Raw genomic sequence first — 19,788 nt, forward strand, 5'->3', positions numbered from 1 at the left:
ACTCGCGTGCCTGTGCCAGTAAAACCTCCTTCCCTCCCCATGCCGTAAAGGAGTATCCTTAATGATCAAACATGTAGATAAAATATTTTGCAAATAAATATTTACAGAGATTTATAGAGCCTAAAATATTTATTTACAATCTCTAATTCCAGAGTGCACAATTTTATCACGTTCTCATAGTGGAAAATAAAAACATACAGTATGTTTTGTATAACTATCATGCTCCATCTGCTTGATGGATGATGATGTATTTTTCTGTATAATGTTATTAGAAGGGTAGAACTGATTAGAATTTGTAGGGAACTATATGCCAGGCATACATAATTCGATTGTAAGAAGTTGCTCGGTTTTGCCAGTTTTTGTAAGGCGCCCTCTGGAATATATTACTTGCCTCCCTCCATTATTTATTGCATTTGTTTACGCAGGACTTATGGAGCTGTTAGTGTTATTTGTTTTTTGCCTGGCATTTGGTGCCACCGTTCATATATCTCAGAATGATTTGCTTAGACACCCCCGTGTCGGGTTTCTTGATTTCGTTTTGCTTTCTGAATCCAGCCCTAACGGAGCACGYGCCCGAGTTGGGCCGGCAGAAGCAGGCGGTCGTTCCTCTCTCCGTTTGCACGCTCATCGCACGGCGTTTATGGCTTTCCGAGGCCTCCCGTGTCCTGGMGTTCGTACCGATGTTTTGCACTAGCTGCCCAGTAGCCACATGCTCTTAAGCTTAATTATTCCGAGGGTTGGCATTGGTTCTTTTCCTTTTATTATTTTTTGCTTAAGAGCAGTGCAAACCACCCATGTTAGGAGACTTAAGGCCGATGAGTTTGATTTTATAATCTGTAGTTAGGCAGCAGTGATTGCTTTGAAAGACACTGTTTGTGCAAACAGGCTGAGCCGCGTTTGGCCCTTTCCCCCCGAATTAATTGGAAATGTTGCATCCCGCCTCGTATGACTGCGACTATCAACGCATCCTCGAGGCCRTTGAGACCTGAAATTCATACGGCCAGCGAGGGCAGTGGGAGGCTTTTGTCTGCATTTTTGAATTTATGCGTATTTTGGCTTTTCCRCATCCGAGAGGTTCAGGGCAGGGTGTATTTTCTCGGCAGCAGATTTCTTTTCCGGGTCTGCTGCCAGAGACCCTTGTGCTCGCTGCGAAATCCACTGGAAGGGGAAAAAAACCTTCAGCCTGTACATTACAACTATCATTTGCAAGAATGGCTGGTTTTTCCAGCATGATAAATTCATGTCTACAGTTCCTGGCACTTATCRAATTATGCAATTCCGTCGGACATTTAGTTTTTTTACGCTTTCTTAGCCCTCTCTGTGTAAACAGAGCTGTAATTTGCAGTGTTGCAAACAAGAGATTATTATTTTAAACATCATGCGAAACTTTCTGAGAATTTATATTCATCTGTCTTGTTCCCTGTCACGTCTATTTTATCTTCCTGTCGCCCAGAATGAACCGGGAATGGAAATGTAATTTCCCAGGGGCCTTAAAAATTGGGGGAGTATTAAATGCAGTTGAAATTAAGCGATTAATAATTTAATGTTAGGCCATGAATCAACTTCATGCGATACCGAAGACCAAACGCAACCCTCGAAACGCTAGTGGAAACAAAACACTCCGGAGGTTCGGGGCCTGCGACGCTCAAAAGAGCAAGTTGCCCAAGTTAATTAAACCGCAGCCTTCCGGTAACAAAAATATAATTCTGATTTGCACCGAATTGGCCCAGAGCTTCTTGACCAAAAAATGTCATCCTGCTCGCCAGCTGATAGACAGCTTGTGTTGTATCGTAGCTGGGGCGAAAAGGGGAGCGTAAAGCTAAGACGCTTCATGGCTGCTCATCAGACCCCCCCATCAAAAAATAAATATATACACACGCATATATATATATAGATATGTATTATATATGCATATATAGATATATATAAAATCAGGTTTTCTCTGGTAGACATAGGAGATGGTAGTGGCCAGGCCTTGTGCCATCTCCCCCTGCTTCTTCCCGAGGTGATGACCGTACTCCATCACCAGCGCCGGCCAAAACCGGACCCATAATTCAGCATTTTGGTGAAGCGGCAGCGTGATATTTTCCGTGCCCAGCTAGGACGTGTTGCCGCACGCGTCCGTCTCTGCTGGGCGCCGGCCTTGAACACCTCCTGTCCCCTGTGTTTTGTTGCAGATGTTGGCTCCGGCTTGACACCTACTTCATCTGGAGCTTTATAGGACCGGCCACCTTGATAATTATGGTAAGCGCTCCTAATTAACTACGCCATCGCCCGTCAAGGAAGAARACTTTGGCTCTCCCTTTCCCCTTTTAGCTTTAATTAACCCAGATTAATTTGCGGAAGGCATGTTCTTCTGTGACCCCACTGGCACAAGCAATTAGGCACTTGTCAGGAGAGGCACCAGGATGGGACGGGAGGGCCCAGCAGGCGGCCAGCTCGCCTGCTGCGGCCCTTGGACCTGCCAAACACTATTTTGGCACCGTCCCTCCTCTGGAAGCCAAAGCGAAGCTTTGTATTGATCATACAGAAAGGGAAAACTGGGGGAGAAAAGGGAAATCACGTCAAAACTGGAAGAGGGGTTTTCATGGGGTGGGTATCTTCCCCTTTTGATTACGCCTCAAACCCCGGCCAGGGCTTTTGGGGACTCGTTTCTGGGAATTGGGGGCCTTGTTGGCCCTGAGATGTTGAAACACAACCAAATCTTTTACAGAGCAAATCAAACTCCTTTTTTTTTTATCCAACTTTGCATTATAACAAGCATCTTCAGCAGTAGTGGACTTGCTGCCCATTTCCCCCGTTACACCGTATTTAAAAGATATATTCACCAAGAAAGCGAGGGTGCTTTTTCAGTTCATGTCAATGGGGCCAGCTAAACAGGACACTTGGGATGACTTTTCACAAAATGCACCGCTCGGACACGGAAGAGCGGTTGCAGCAAATGTTTCTAATCTTCCACGGTGTCATTTGAAGCGCTGATGCTGGCACCAGCCCTCTGCGGCTTACGTACGCAGCACCACGGCTTTGGTAACGCCGTGGCATTGCCRTTCCTGCGCTCTGCAAGCCAGCTCGCCCCTATAAAACACTCGGCAATTTTCTGTGATTCAGGCTCTATAAAACTGTAGGGAGAGCTGATTTCCCGGAGCAACTCATCCGTTTCAGAGAAGAGCCTGACTTTCTCCCCCTTGCGTTGTGCCGTGTCACGTAACCTTTCTTTTTTTCTTTTCCTCTCTCCCCTCCCATTGCAGCTTAACGTGATCTTCCTTGGGATCGCTCTCTATAAAATGTTCCATCATACTGCCATACTGAAACCTGAATCCGGATGTCTTGACAACATCAAGTAAGTGGTTATCCTTTTTGCTTTCTCCTCTGTCCCTTTCTGTCTTGCTGTTCGTGCCCCTGTTACTCCCTGAGGAGCGTTTGGGGTAACCACACTGGCTCTTGCTAGAGTTCATGCAATGCCGTGGCGGTATTTTCCRTCCAATTTTGCGTGAAGGAAAGTGAAGTTATGTTTGCCGTCCTTGAAGCAGGCGTCCCCTACGTAAGGGGAAATTGCGCCCGCTAATTACCGGGCAATTACTGCAGTCCCGACGGGGAAGGTGTCGAAATTGTTGATCGTTACTACCGCTCCGCGCGCTGCCRCCCGGACTTCGTTTCTGCTCGTTTGCATCCCCGCCCGATTTAATGACCAGTGTTTTAATGGAAGCTGATTAGTTTTAGCACGGTTCCCAGGGGCTGGCCACATCAGAGGACGCTCTCCCAGCAAGGCAYGTTTTGCCCTCGGGCTCGGTTAGGGTCCGAGCTGGGGCATCTTGCTGCCTCATTATATTGATGGAGCGTTAGCCTCCGTCGGCGCCTGTTTACTCRAGTACCTCTGGCTTTAATTACTCGCTCCGAAAAAGCAAGGGGGATTTCAGGTGCGGTGCATGATAAGATGCACAGCCAGCTAATTAATAAAACCATCTAATGAACGCRGAGAGAAGGAGGTTGTCGGTGTCGGCGCTTTGCACGATGGTCTTGCGGTCATCTCGTACGGTCTTGGGCCAGGCGTTAAAGGAATGGGACACTTGATAACACTTGGTGCTTGGCAATATGACTTCTCGTGGTGCGTTAGTGCGAGAGGGTTGCTCTGAGAACAGTCTGGCTAAGGTTCCTCGCAAAAAAAACCTGTCTAGAAAGCCCTGCAGTATGACATTTAAAAAAGAAAAACTTCATAATTAAAGCAGAGATAATAATTACTTGCAAAATAAACTTGCTTGTAATAATCTCTAGTATCTTTGTTTAAAATGCCAGGAATTTATACAACCAGTTAGTGTCATTGTAAAATTTTTTTTTAGGTTCTTTGGCAGATGAGTGTCTATTCTGGATTTGACTTCATTAAARTTTTTGAAAACACAAGCAATTGAGTTGCTTTCAAAAACACTGCTGAAAGCTTTCCAAGCCTGTTGCTTTGTTACAAGTGATTTTTTATGTTTAAGAAAATGAAGCAAGCATAACGTGAACTCAGGAGGACCTGAGCTCCATCTACGAAGTCCATCAGGAAAAAAAAACAAAAGTGGCTTGATTGTAATTTATAAATAMCTAGCCAGAAACAAGTTCTGTAAGTTTCTAAATCAAAGGCACATGTTGTTTCAATATCACATATGCTCAAGTTAGGAGAAGGTGCAGATCTTTGGCAGAAGAGGGAACTCGCCTTTGAGTGACCACCTTAGCTGGGGATATGAGGGATCATTCACCTCTGGAAACCTTTTAGTTAAGGTCATAGTCTTCTTCCTAAGTCATTTGCTCTTGCTCAGTTGCAAACTGTGGAGGTGATAGAGCAGTTCTGGAATAAAAAGCCACAGACCAGGTTATTTCAGGGGTGACCAGGAAGATCCTTTCTGTGCTGACCTCTGTGGGTTTACAGGGTTGGGGGAAACGGACCCCAAAGTCTCTTTCTCAAGATGCACATTGACTTTGGTGGCTCTCGACACGGCTCCCAAGTGTTGCATCCCATCTTATCGTCTTCTATTTAAAAAAATGAACCAAACCCAAGGCCTGCGTTGGAGGGCCCCTTGCTGTGATGTGTGCGTGACAGCTTTACGGCACGCGGGGAGCTGAATGGGAGTTTGTTCTCCCAGTTCATTTCCGAGCGCCGTTCCGCGTTCGGCTGTGGTGAGGCTCTCGCAACATAAATCCTGAGCCAGCTCACCAACAGCAAAATACTTGATTCCCTATGGCAACGTAAAAATAAAGGCCATAAAATATTTTAATAGGCTGTTAATAAGCGCCCCTGCAATCTGCTGCTTGCCTATGTCACTTTAAAGGTTAGAAATACATTATGAACCGTAGAAAATAGAGAGCCAAATAACTCCACTTAAATTAATGAACTTGATAAGGGATCAGGTGTCACCTGGGGATACCTTTAATTACTGCACCAACAGAAAAGCCATTCAAAGGGCAGTGGCTGCACCAGATGCCGTGCGGCTGGAAGATTTGTAGGCGCTGTGCAAAGTTGTAAAAATAAACTTCCCAAGGCCTTCAGGAACAGTCCCGGCATTATTGCGCTGGCACGGGAGGACTTGACATCCCTGCACGGGAGCGTCTGGTACCCGAGGGCTACCCAGCGAGAGATTAGACGGCTAAGTAGCTGTTTTGCTGTCACCCACGCTARCTTCTCCGGCTTAGCCCGGCGCTTTTCCGAAGGATGAATCTGTGCCTGCTGTTGGGTAGCCGCGATACATTTGTGGATGCTTCCCCAAGCCCRCGGGGCTGCGGGCATCCTCCCTGTATGTCAGGTTGGTATTGAGCCGGTTCAGCAGGATGCACCCGCTAACTAGTGAGATTTGTGCTCTAATCCTGCTTTTGGGGAGGCTGTGCCTCCTGCATCTATAGCCTGCGAGGTGGAGACGGTAGGACGATCGGTGGGGCGCGGGTGCACCCTTGCTGGCAGGCGGCTCCTTGCAAAGACGTGTCAGCAGCTGGAACAGTTTGGGGCAGCTGCGAGGCTGCTTTGAGCGGAGGTTGCTGCCGTGCGGAGCGATTGCAGGAGCCGCGCGGCTCCGAGCCTCTCCTTTGCGCTTCGCCGTTGTGCTCAGGAGACGTTAGATGTGTGAAACGGCTTTGGCTGTTGGAGGCAGGAGTACACTGAGTCTTTTTATATTCATGTTCCTGCGAGAAGCTTTATGAGACGAAGGAGGATGAATCAGTATATGAACGGGTCCAGTGTGGTTCTTAAGATTTCCAACAGCTGGAGGGGAGGGAGTGAAACCTGGATTCTCCTACCAGAGACCAGAAGTCATCTTTTTTTTGTTCCTTAAAGATATAACCTTTTCTTTGAAGTTCCCACATGTGCTTTTTGCTCTTGGCTGTTGCTCTCACTGCCTTGCTGTGACGAGGCTTGCTAGTGTCGCGCGTAGCCAAACCAGACGTCCTGACATTCTTCTGCGGTGCAGTATGTGGCAACAAGGTTTTATTTTATTTGCTTTGGAAGGGCGACACACTGGCCTTTGCTGCCGAGCGCATTTACAGACCCTTTGAAGAGAAGGCAGGAGACGGAGGGCTTTGTCAGCTCGCTTCTCTTTTGTCCGATTTTGCTGCGTTATTGTGTTAGCCGCGGTAGAGTTTGGTTTGTGTCGGTGCCACCTGGATGCCCTTTAGAAGGCACAACTCATGGGGACCTTCTCAAAGAGGAGCAAGCCGGGCCATAGTCCTGGGTTTGTTGGAAGCACTCGTCCACTGCAGAAGAAACCTACACAAAAGTCCCCTTAGGAATTTCATTTTTCTTTCTTTTAGATAGGAACATCCAGACTCTTAGCTGGGAGTTCCTTTAGCTTCTAAAGAGGCACTATTAATTAAGGGCCTTAAGACAGTTTAATCCCGACATTAATCATTGTATTTTTGTTGCAGCTTTCTTTCCTTTTGTGTAAACCTGCCACCATCCCTTCTTCTTAAACAATAGAGTAAACACTATATCAAAGAACTGAAATTCCCTTGAAAATGTGTTTATTCTAAACACGCAGGAGGGAACATTTTCAGTTATTGTGGCCAGATTCGCAAAAACACTTGCTGAGATCCCATTAACATGAGTGATCCAGAAATGTCCTGCCCTGTGGCCCCCAGAAATCCATCCCGCCCCGGAGGGTGAACCCTGCCAATGGCAAAATGAACACCCGCCATCTCCATGCCTGCTGGTTACGGAGGTGGCTCCAAGTGGTCCGAGCCTCAAGGCACACAGCACTGATTTTATGCCTGAGTAAAAAGGTATATGTTCTCAATTTTTGGTGTAAAGGAAGCTGATACCTCTCAGCTGACTTCAGTAATTAATTTCTCTCTCTTGAATTCATTCTGCAATGAAAAGCCGCATTTCTCATGTTATAATTGTCCTCTAAAGAAATATATCCAGTAGCCTTCTAGGCCGTGGTAGGGTCAATCAGAGAAAACCAAGCTCAGGAAGAGATGGTGGGAGTGGGGAAATACCCATTTATCTGTGTCCACAAGACTAGGGAGGGCCACGTCAACCTGAGGCACTGCCCTGCATGAGGATGCTCATTTTTCAGAGAGGAAAGCACYGGTTCTCGGTGGGGTTTTGGTGCTGGTGGCTCACAGGGCAGGAAATTCAGGTCAGGTTTGCAGAAGCACCGAGCCCTAGTGAGACCTAACGACACTGAAAAGGCTACACAACTTCACCATTGCCACCACTTGAGGTTTAGCGCAAGCCTCACGTTGTTAGGGCTTTTTTCTTGGAGCCTCAGCTGCCCCATTAACCTAGACTCAGGCCTTCCTCCTCTTATTTTTTCCCAAGAGTGTCTCACTCACATGCTTACAGAAACAAACTTGAGAATGTGCAACCTAAAAGCGAGAAGCAAGGAGCCAAACGCAAAGACACAGCAGTTGGTGTCGCTATCTAAAACCTCGTAAAGCCGAATCTGTGTTTCTCCAGGGAACCCGGCCCAGTCTGGAGGAGGCGCGGGGTGAGGGAAGTTACACGCTGGGGACAAATTTTGGCATTCTGGAAGTTGTGATCAGGTGAACCACGACATGAGCCACCAAACCGAGAAGCCCTTTTGGAAAACGTGCCTCCTTTTAAACTTCCCGAACCACTTCCGTAGCCTGCTCTCCCCATATGTTGTATGGGTGTAGGTGACTATCTGCTCATTTTCTTGCTTTAACATATGTATTTTATTTAAAGAGACATGACTAATTCCAGCCCCCAGATTAGCTTGTTGTTTCAGTCCTGTGGGTTTTCTTAAGTCTCAGAAAACGCCGAAAAGTTAGCTATAAAGCTGCAAGTAAAGGTTAAATAGAACTTCCAAAAAATCATCTGCAGAACAGTTTAAATAAAATCCTTTGTTTAACGCAGCCGTATTGCGCTGGCAGGAGCAGAGCTTTACCAATCTAGTTTTATTTACCCAGATGATTGAAATGCAGAAAAAGCAAACATAGTGGTTTTGGTGCGGTGAAGAATGAGGCAGATTTCTGAGGAAGCAAGATTTCTTCCCCTTCGCAGCAAGCGCTTCCATTACTGGCACAGACAAATACATTGTAGCGGGTATGCTTTTACTAAAGGGAGATTAATTTGTGCTTTATTCTAGCTGTTTTAAGAATGAATAGAAGTAGGGAGACGGTAAGGATTATATTTTGCTATTGAGATTTAGTCAACTCTATTCTTTCAGCTCCTTCAACTCTATTCTTTTTTTTTTTTTTAATCTTGAGATACTGTGATTGGAAACGATTTGCGATGCCAAAGGGTCTGGAACTGAGCGTTGCGTTGGGTTCACACCAGCGACGTGGCGTGCTGAATAGAAACACTTTAATCCTTTCTTTATGGCCATGGCTGTAGTTGCCTCGGAAGGCTCGGCGATGATGCTGTACGACTCGGGGGTCCCGCCAGCCGAGCACCCGCGTTGGGTGGGCACCTCTGGGCAGCACCGCGACTACAGGAGGTCCAATGCTGCGCGTTCAGCATCCTCAATTCATGTCAAAGCCAGGGAGAGCTGAGGGTCCTTGAGAACTTGCAAGAATAAAATGAATGAATAAATAAATCTAAATAAATAAAATAGCAGTGCACCTAAAGAATTTTTTGTTGATGTTAAGATTTTCATGTGACCCACTAAGGAAGCAGCAAGACCACCTGAGGGGGCTATTCAAGAGCAGGGTTTGAAAGTCCCTCCTTGCCGGCCAGCTGTTCTGCACGCAGCGATTTGGGACTCCTCCGACTTCTGGGGATGGCAGCTCCGAGCCCGGTGGCCCCAAGGCCGCCTTTCAAGTAGGCATCAACCCTTGGCGCCAGCTCCGGGAAAGCATAATCTGATACCAGGGAACGAACGCGGCCCGTGAGCCGGCGCTTGGGCCTGACATCTCAGTAAGCTCAGCTGCGAAATGAAATGTGTGTTTTTAGCGGTGCTGTTTGAGTTTTTCAAAGAGCAGTTTTGTTAATATCTTAGCATTTGGGTTTGGATTTTTGCCTGTTTATCTACCGTTTTTGTGATGGCTGCATTAGCGTTGAAGGGTGATCGTAAGGCACTAATCTCTCCGCTGACAGGTGTCTTCTTTTCAGAACTTAAAAAAAAAAAAATCAGTCAATAATTATTGATTTGAGAGAGTGTCCTGGAAGATATTAAATGCCTACAGTCTTTCTGTGAAACCATAAATCATGATTATTGTTTTAAAAGGCCATACATTTTAAATATTTTGTCAGCATTTGTAAAATACAAATGTGTCCAAAGGCTTTGCTGAATCTAGATCATGCGGAAACAATCAGATATGTGGTTACACATTAGTGTGTGTTGAATAATCGTGGCATTGCCTTTGCAAAGTTAGGAGGAAAGAAATAAACAGGGTAAGCAATTCTGTGGGTAATTAATTACTTACAGAAAATTAGATGAGCTTAACAGAATTGTGCTTTCCAATTGCAGTAATTAAGAACCAATCTCCAAAAGCAGGCCAGAGCTTTCCAGGCACCTCCTGTTGAGGTGGAAAGGAGCGGTGGTTTGGGCTTTGGCAGACCCAACCAGGCACAAGTCACCCCAAATCCTGGGCTCGGGCTTCACACAGGGCCAAGGGAAATTGAGCCTCATTTTGTAAAATTTTCAGWACTGCCGGTGGAAGTCTGAAGCCTCCAATGGAATTGCAAAGCCACAGAAATGCAGCATCTGATGCTTGTAGGCACTTCTGAGGATCCATCTCAGATGATGTAGCCCCGGCTGAGGCCCTGTAGTCTCCCCTCTGCTTCCCTAGGAAAGGTGAAATGAATAACAGCACCCAGAAGTTGCCCGTGGTCTCCTATATCTTTATCTAACATAAACATTTTTGGTCCTTCTTTTAGGAACGTCCCTCTAGCTTCCCCTTGCAGGGCCCTTAACTTTGTCTTTCACCTGATGGCACAAGTCCCACAGCTTTCAACCTGTATAAAATCTCCCTTACAGATCCTCTGACCTTCCCAGATCTTCAAGGGATGCAAAGCCTGGTGGTTTTTCTGGAAATAAGGCTTATTAACTCATGAGATGATTGCAGAGGTCTTCAGGTGACCAGCCACCTCCTGCCTCCCCGTTTCAGATGCAGTTGGGCCCCGAGCGGCCCTGCCTGCTGGTGATGGCCATGCAAGTCTGTTGAGGTTGCTTGCCAAGGCACGCAACGCTTTGAGGTTGGGCCAGGGGAAGTCGGTCTTTCTTTAAAATGAGAGCCCAAAAAAGAGCACCAGTAGCCTGGGGAGAAATCGAGAATGCAGGCTTGCTGTCAAGGATGGTGTGGCGGCCAAATAGCCAAAAAAATGAGATCTTGGGAATTATTGCGTGGAAACCCGTGTGATGAACATTAAYGGCCTAAGGAATGCGATTAGGAAGGGATTTGGCTCCACGCCATTTGCGTGGTAACTTTGTCGCAAAATGTGAAGACAAATCCTTTAAGCAGCCTTTTATTGCTTGCTATTGATTTTTCTCAGCACGGAGATGCTCCTTCATTAATTAGCGATGAACCCGTTTGCTTTACGAAGGGAGCTCTGGACTTTCCAACTACTTACTGTAGATTTTCAGAAGTTCGATAAATCAATCTTTTCTAATCCTAGAAATAAAAAAAAAAGAAGAAGGAAGAGAAAACAAACATCCCTACTGCCTCATATTGGCAGACAGCAGCGAGACACAATAGCAAACTTTATTTTTTGTGCGTCTCTAGTACTTGCCTGCAGGAAATGTCTGTCTCTGTATGTTATTTGCTGCATATTAAAATGAATTCCTTGGGTTTCTCCAAATGTTTTAGAGGGTGCGCTTCATCCATCTATTTTTATTTGGGTTTCATCACCCGTAGCAGCTTCTGAAAGTCCTGTGCACCATGCACTCATTTTGGCATTTTTGCTCCCTAGCCAACCCATATTTTGGGGCCAGAACACCGAGTCCATGTGCTTGCTAAAGCCCCGGGCTTTCTGTGATGTCAGGAATATGGGAAAATACTTTGCATTGTCAAAAGAGTGATAAATTTAACAAATTAAACCATCAAAGGTTGTGCAAAATGATAACCTCGGAAGTCGGTAAGTTATGTAGCTTTTTATTAAAAGGGGTAGCTAAATGTGGCTCAAAAACTACTCTTTGTTAAATATCAAAGAGAACCAAATCCTTTTCACACTGTAGGAAGACCAGAAATGATTATTTTTAAATGACAGTTGAATAGCTGCTTTTTGATAGGAGGCATCGTCTGTCCAGCAGCGTTTTAACATTGATGTATGTGTGAAAGTAAATTCTTGCCTTATTTTTGATATTACAAAAAGCGAAGGCGTTAATAATCCAGGGTGTTGCTAATCTGCATACACGTGGGAAGTGGTCTGCGCCACAAAACATGACTTGCGGGTTGTCTGTGTCCCCGTATGGGGCTGGCAGTGTATATTCTGGCATTTTTGGTCACCTTGTGTCAGAAAGGGACGCACTGGGGTTTTAAAAAGGTACAAAGTGCCCAAGCGATTTCAGAACCTCTGTCTTTTCGGTATGCTGAAAGCAACATGGATGGATTGGTTCTGAAATTCTTTAAGCACCTAAACAAGGGTATAAGTAACTAATTTTAGCAACTTTAACCAAATGAATGGGTCTAGAAATATCGCAGGAATATAGAAGGTAATATGAACAGTCCTTGCTCATAATTTAAGAAGAAAGTACTTTGGGAAATTGAAAGACATCTAACTCAAATAAGGTTTTGAACGAGTTTTGCATGATGTGTAATTAACCTTAAGAAGTCTTTGCCCCAAGGTAAAGTCGGGGCTTTTTTAAGATTAGAAAATGAATTGGGTATTTATACGGAATGGAAGACCATCCGCTATCCGTCATCTGGGCGGCGAAGAAACATACGGGCATAGGGGAAGATTTCCCAGCTTAAAGGAATAAAGCAGCCGCTAAAGATGGGCTTTTAGACTTCATGCATTTGAAAGCAAAGCCGCCGCTCAGGTTTCCTCTGTAGTCAGTAGAGAAAGCAATTTTTGGGGGTAGTGACGAAGCTCACTTGCCTTATATATCTATTCTAGGATGGGACAAATTGCTCTTTGGAGGTGCCAGTCTCTTGCTGACTACGGAGAGATCAGAGTTGCCTAGTTAAAATTAAATGGGCTGAATTCCACCCTTACTGCCAGGGATTAGGAAGAAATTATTTCTGCAGAGAGCATTTTAAACCTGGCCTCTCAGGCTGTCTTATGCTTTGTTTTCCAACAATTTCTACTCATCTAAGCGTTGTGTTTGATAATGGTTTCCTAGTAAATATAATCTCAGTTTTCCAGTTAGCAGCTACGTTTTCCTGTGAGTTAAGGCTGATTGTATATACAGTCCCAAGGCTTTTCTCCTGTCTAGGTGATGACTTTTATGTATTGCAGACAGCGACRCAGTATTAATGCAGCACTGATGGTTTTCCCACGCTTTCCCAGGGAAAAAAACTTTCCGGAGTAATTTTTCTCAGACCAGAATTGTTGCCAGCACAAGAGTTAAGCTTCTTGCAACACCTGAGTTGGCAAAATGAAAAGCAAGGATCCGTATTTCATGTGCGATATAGAAGGCTAAGTTTTATTGGCCAAATGTGTAGAGCTTTGAAGTGTTTAGGAATTAGAGGTGTATGTGTCTTTGAAATTTTCCTTTCTTTAGGTTCCTAATTTCTTTAGGCAGTGGGGCCTAGGTGCATCTGTGTCCAAACAGGTTGAAAATGGGACAGAAATTCCTCTGGTGTTTTTGACAATGCTTTCCTGAGCTGCTGTAAAATGATATCCTTAAGCTAGAAGGCAATCCAAGTTTACTGATTTCACATTTTGTCTGCCCAAAGAGAAAACAGAGCCTTTGTTGGCCTTGAAGAAAGGCTATTGCAGATCACCGAAAAGCTTTGAGAAGGTCTAGGTAGCAGAAATGAAGTAAAAAATTTCCCTAATTCTCTCTTTTTATAAGAAATAACAACCGACATTTCAGTAGTAAAATCTTCGCCATAAAACCAGAGTGCCTGCGAGCACAGTAATTGGATTTCATGCCCTGCTCACATCCATGTTGCTGGGCAGAAGTGTTACAGATTGCAGGTGGGAGCACCGGACTGTCTTATGTCTACCTTTAATTGCTCTGCGGTGGGGTTGCACGTCCTGGGGTGCCAGCCGGGCATGGTGTTGGAGGTGACCTTTCCCCAGGATCTGAGATCATGGCATCCATACTTGCCTGTTGCTAGAGGACCATCAAGTTGGATGCGCTTTGTGCTTTCCCCGCACAATGTTAGATGCTGTCTTTGAGTGTCAAGTTGCACTGGCGTGTCCGTTTTGCCATGCCCTTTGCCAGCAAGGAGACGAGTCCCTCCAGCAGCGTAGGGCAGAGGAATGATATGAGGGTTATCCCGCACGGATAGGGGTCATGGTGGAGCTGTGTGAGTCCTGCCCCGCTCTTGCCCTGCATGGTGGGAACCATCCCTCCGTCCTTTCCTGGTGCGGAGGAGCTAAGCTGTGGGGAGCTGCCGATGGCAGGGGAGATGGAGAAGGGGAGGGCTCAGCCCCAGGATGCTGCGGCGGGAGGTGCTTGCGGTGGTGTAGGGCTGCCGAGGTGGGAGATGACAGCGGTGGCTCCTGGCAGGTGCTGGTGGCTTGGCCAGTGATCCAGTGATGTGGATGGTGCACACTGGCTTTACTGCCAGCCTCATCCTGCTCTTGCCCTGAGTGCTCCCACTGGCTTTAAGGGGGTATCCCTAAAATACCCCCAGTGCATGCTGCCTACACATCCATGAGATGGGTCCTCTGCCCGTGTCTCACTGCTCGGAGGGGGGGGTTGAGCAGATGTGGCGCCACATCCATCCATTTGGCTGCTTCTCCCTCCCTTCCCCAAGCGCTCGTGGAGACCACACCAGGGCAAAGCTGGGACTGGCGCCCTCACTGCCTGTTCTGGCTCAACCCAGGGCAATGTGTGAGCAAAACGGAAAATTTTTGTACGATACACTGTGTGAAACCATCTTCGTACAATAAGGGCTGAGTCCTGCTCCCGTTGATCCGCAAGCAGCCCTCTGTGGCTTCAGGCACATGCAGACAGAGACAGAAATTGCCCCTATGTGGCTTTAGCTGTTGGGAGGACATAAACCAAAGCCTCATCTTGGACATGCTTAGTGTTCCTCTCGATCAAAAGTTACCTTTGCACTTAACCCATCCTYGATGTTGCGGCTGTGCTGGTGCTTCTTTCTAGCCCAGGCTGCAAWGGGTCCCCACCAAGAGGAGAGGATTGTGTAACAGCGTGGAGAGCTTGCCAGTTTGCCAGTATGGACCGAAGGAGGTCTCAGCAGGTTGGACCGCCCCTGACCGCATTGCCGGGGTAGTGAGATGAGCATATTGAACTGGCCTCCATCTCGTTGGGTTGGAAGAGCAAGGAGAGCGATGCAGGGAGAGGAGAGGGAGGCTGGAGGTGGCCTCCTCTCCCCGTGCGTGGCACGTCACTCGGGCTCACGGGCAGGATTGAGGACAGAGCCGGTCCCCGAAGGTCTGGGTGATTCCCCTGGGAAAACTGACTGCAAATGATCTTGGGTCGCCCCAGCTGCCAAAATTTGAGTGGGCCATCGTAGCATGTTCTTAAGTGACTACAGCAGGCTGCTTTTCACTCTTGCTTGGACAAGTCCTTTCTTTGTCCTTTCCTAGGAAACGGGAGGAAACGGGCCAATGATTTGGATGAACCAGGGTTTTAGAAGGTCCTAATGCCGTTATCTTCGAAAGAAGATAATGCTGCAGCCCAACTCATAAGTAGGCAACTCGGGAGTTACAATTTTGAAAAAGTAAACAGCACTGGAGAGTTTCCTGTAATACTCTACAGCAGACAAAGAACAGCAAAGTTTTGCCGTCTTAACACACGAAGGTGGCTACGTTGGAGTTTCAAAATCAGAGTCCTCCAAAGATAGCGCTGTTTTTTTTGTTGTTGTTTTTAAAGCAGATTTCAAAGTCAACGGCCATTTGCACAATGGGCATCAGAGCCAGCTTGAGGGGTGGCTGGAGATTTCGGCTAACGATGCTTGCTTCTGTGGGTGAAGCCAGCATCTGCGGTGGTGGTTCAATTCGTGGTGCAGCGAGCCAGCCTGGCTGGGGTGCACCGGGGGCGCCGGATGTGGGCTGTGGGTCTGCCTTTGGTTTGGGTGACGGCGGGTGGGAGAAGGGAGGGGGCCTAGCCGCGAGCGATATTCRCTCTGTCGTTATATTTCTAATGTTGGTGTTCTTGTCTTTATGTCTACGCATTCTTTAGCTATGAGGATAACAGACCCTTCATCAAGTAAGAATGACCTGAATGGCTGATAAATTGCATTTATCAGTGTGGTCCCATGAACCGGCTGTCAGATCAATATTGAAAAATCATTAAAGCTTCTGTCATTCGCATTTGAGGCAGAAGAGCAAACTGTGCAGGAAAATGGCCAGGCATACAGCTAACGTGCAGCGTAAATGTGCTGCCTATGTATTGCCAACCAATTTTGTCACCGTATCTGCTTTGAATTCCTTGATTGGACATTACTTGAATTCAAGGTGAACATTACCTAAGTAATCGTGCGTGGTACAGACTTGTTTTACCAATAGCAACCCTCTGGTCCACTACGCTCTGTCCACGGAGCGTGCTTTGGAGCTAATGCAATAGAGAAGTAAACTTTCAGAAGGGTGCACGTGTGGTGACTCCCATTCCGGTTAATGGGAGCAGCCCAAGCAAAGCCCTCCTCGGTGCCTAGGAAACGTACCCATTGGAGTACCCGATTGTCCCGCATTTCAAGTTCTCCGTTGTGCCGACAGACGATGGTTTTGTTTCTTTATTGCTGTCAAATTGCAGTCGAAAGAAAGACTATGAAAAAAAAAACAACAGCAAGTCTGTACAAAGAGCAAAGCAAAAACCACAAACCAAACCAAAAACAAAACAAAACAAAAAAAACCTGAAGAAAGCCAAAAATGCCTAGAAATGACATGCCTCAGYGCATCCGTGCTTTTTGTCCTGCAACCAAAAAATAAAGCGCAGCAGCACAAAACGGGAGCGAATCAGCTTCGCCGTAGACTTTCAGTTTGTTCTTCTGGTGAAGAGTCCTTTGTGTTCGTTCTTCCAGTCTCATCCCCATCTTCTCTTTCACACTTTGGTTCCTTTTCTCCTGCGGGTAGGGAAGGGAGCTGTGTGAAGGAAGCTCCACTCCCTCTTTATCTCCAGGTCTGTTTTCTGCAGCTCAACATTGTATCGCGCACAGTTTGCACGGTGAGGGTCTTCTCCCCCAAAGATCCCTTTCCATCAGTGAAGGTAGCACATTTCCCTTGTTGTTGAAACAACCCTTGGACTCCTGTGCACCTCTGCAGCCAAAGGCTCGGTAATCGGGTTCAAGAATTGGCTGCAATTCAGAACGAAGTAGTTTTCCAATATCCTGTGGGCCATTTTCAAGAGACTCTTTGAATGCAGGAACCTTTCAACCATAGAGAAAAAGAGGATGAGGGAGGAAAGTGGTTTCCACTTTATATATTGGATTTTTTTAAGGAAAAAAACATTGATTTGTTTTTTCAAAACTGGCAGGCAATTAAGACCATAATGTGCTCTCACTGATGGTGGAATCTCGGRGAGAAAAACATACCAAGCAACTAAAGCTGTCAACTTTATCTGGTGGCTACCTTTCARAAGGATTTTGAGAGTGCAATTTCGATTTGCGTAGTGCTAAATATTTATTAGTAGGATTGACTGGAAATGCTTCAAAGGAGCTGTTCTGGTCTGCTAGATACATAATAGTGATTTTTAAAGAAGTGCCTAAATAAGTGGTTACCTTAGGGAGCTCTTTCAGTCGCGTGGTTAAATAATACCTATCTTATAAGCTTCAGTGGAGGGCGTAACGCTGTATTTTCTCTCTAATATTTAAAGGAAAAGAAAACAATGCAAAACATAAATATGACAACGGTGTGCTTCTGTTTGTGACAAGCCCCGTTGCAAGCAAAAGGAGTCAGAGGTGCCGCGGAGCCTCGATAGCGGAGGCTGCCAGCCTGAGCCGTGCACGGCTGGGGTCCCCCCGCGCGCCTTCCTCATCATCTTCCTCTCCACTGCCCCGTGCTCTGCTCGGCAGGTGGAAGCCCCAATCCAGGCCAAGTTTCTTCAAGGCTGAAGCCACCTTGCGCTGCACAGTGGTGGGGAGCAGCACTCCCGGGTGCTTCGGGGGGCAGCAAGGAAGACGCGGGGCTTTGGGGAGCTGAAGGGTCAAAGGGATGAGGAAGAGGAGCAAAGACAGGGGTGACTGATGGCTACGCTGGCATCGTTGCATTCATTTCTATGGTGTTAGGGCTGATTTATGCTAGGGGAAGACAGAAGAAAACCAAGGTCTTTGGTGACCAGGGGGAACTTGCCCCTCTCCCCTGTGCAGCAGCAATTCCTTGAATGTTGTAGGTGATCTGGCAACTGGGAAGCTAGTGGGATGGTTCGGAGCAGGACCCCGTCCCCCCTCCCTTGCCATCCTGCTCGGCACGCTTTATCCCGTGCTGGAATAACACCTGGGAGCAAGCGCTGGCTGCACCCCGGCTCCTGCCTCCCTCCGGGGCTGGAGCRAGCAGCAGTCGTAGCTTGATGACAGCTGTGAAGCAGGATCACACCTCAGTTTCCCAGGGCAAAAGTGTGGCGGCAGCTATAGTTTGAGCAAATCTGGTGTGCRAGCGCATTATATATATATATTTTCCCCCCTCGCCGGGTGGAAGAAGCGCAAAGCAGCGCTGCAGGGAGCCTCCTTGTGCCGAGCTGAGCCTATGGGCCTATGGGCGACTAGCTAAAATGCAGCAATAGATGTGTCTCGGTGTTAAGCTCAAAGAAGCTAATCCAGCCGGCACTTCTGCCCCAGTGAAAGCAGTGGACGCTAGCAAAGTGGCATTTAGCTCTGTCGTTTTGGCTGGTTTGTTTTCTTTCTCCTGCCATTTGAGAAACGGCATCTCCATGTCATTTACGTGCGCGCTGCTTTTGCGTTAAAGAAAGAAACAGAAATATTGTGGGGACAGCTACGCTTTGGTTATGATAAATTTCCATGCTCATAACATTTCCCTGTCCGTGTATTTCCTCAAGCTCGAAGACTTGCAAACTGCATCCAATTCAAGGCAAAAATCCCAACAGCTCAATTCGGGGTGTTAGCTGCTGTTCGCTAAAGCAACGGCCCGAGTCGCCCCCGTTGTAGACACCTGCGTGCTGCTGTAGATGAAGGACCAACGCCTTTCTCTCTCTGTTTTGTTTCTCCTAACAGGTCCTGGGTTATAGGTGCAATAGCCCTACTCTGCCTACTAGGACTGACCTGGGCCTTTGGACTCATGTATATTAATGAAAGCACAGTCATCATGGCCTATCTCTTCACCATATTCAATTCTCTGCAGGGAATGTTTATATTCATTTTCCATTGTGTCCTCCAGAAAAAGGTAAGACAGACGGTTCCCGGCGGCCAGAGCGGCGGTAACGGGGTGTTTTGTTGCCTAAAAACCGCAGCGTCATGTTATCGGTACGCGCTGAGTCCCTACCGAGCGGATTTGTCTCCGTGCACCTCGTAAGGGTGGTGTTTAGGAGGAAAGCGGAGGGATGGTGGGCAACGAGGGGATGACGGAGCTGTGCGGCGGCGGTGGCGTTTGAGCAGCCGGGCTCCTGGCGATGAGCACGTCGGAGGCTGTGCAAAAAGCAGCGCGCGGTCCGCAGGGGAGCGGGAACCCCCTAATAAAAGGGCTTCATCTGCTGCCGGCTGGGTCCTCCTTTCCCTTACGCCAGCCTGACACCGGAGCAATTCCACGAGCATCACGGAGGCTGTTCGCATGGCTGAGCATTCAGGGCAAGATAGGGCTTCACATCCTCATTTGCCCTCCAGGAAATCCGGCTGGGAATTGCCCCTTTCTATGGCAGTACGTGCTGGGGATGGTATGTAACAGGGGACCGCTTTCCTCCCTTTTCTAAGACCTGAAGGACCGAAGTTTTGCAACAGTTCATTGGCCTTTGCATCTTTTACTCCCAATTTGTGCTTTTGGAAATCTTCCTCAAAACGAGCACAATAAATGTTTTGTGGTGCAACTTGAAGTATGACCCAATTAACATTTGCAAGGTAACAGCAGCGTAACTCGGCGAAACTCTGATTAAGAAAAGAAAAAAATTCTCTGTGTGTCTGTGTGGATCAAACTTACAGCTGCTGACAATCAGTAATAAATATTTTTAAGAACCATTTTATTCTCCACTAAAACTCAGGGGTGCAGCAGTCTCCAGCTCCGTGCATGTCTGCTGCTGGCTTTTGGTGTACATCTTGGTTTTGAAGGCCAGTCTCCTTACCCAAGATAAGCGTAGGGAAGAGTTTACACATGGACAACTGGATCCCAGTCCCCGTGTG

At 47.0% G+C, this 19,788-nt stretch overlaps 1 protein-coding gene across 1 annotated transcript in view; it reads left to right on the forward strand.

Moving 5' to 3' along the window:
* ADGRL3 (adhesion G protein-coupled receptor L3) overlaps window positions 1-19,788 on the forward strand; it is a 210,836-nt gene that overhangs the window by 167,560 nt on the left and 23,488 nt on the right. Inside the window, exons 18-21 of the mRNA XM_026061900.1 lie at window positions 2,178-2,244; window positions 3,249-3,340; window positions 15,690-15,716; window positions 18,673-18,841. Coding sequence (XP_025917685.1) covers window positions 2,178-2,244; window positions 3,249-3,340; window positions 15,690-15,716; window positions 18,673-18,841 — 355 coding nt within the window. The remainder of the gene's footprint in view (window positions 1-2,177; window positions 2,245-3,248; window positions 3,341-15,689; window positions 15,717-18,672; window positions 18,842-19,788) is intronic.

This window comes from Apteryx rowi, unplaced genomic scaffold (genome assembly GCF_003343035.1).
Source record: "Apteryx rowi isolate R43461 unplaced genomic scaffold, aptRow1 scaffold_187, whole genome shotgun sequence".
Taxonomy (NCBI): domain Eukaryota; kingdom Metazoa; phylum Chordata; class Aves; order Apterygiformes; family Apterygidae; genus Apteryx; species Apteryx rowi.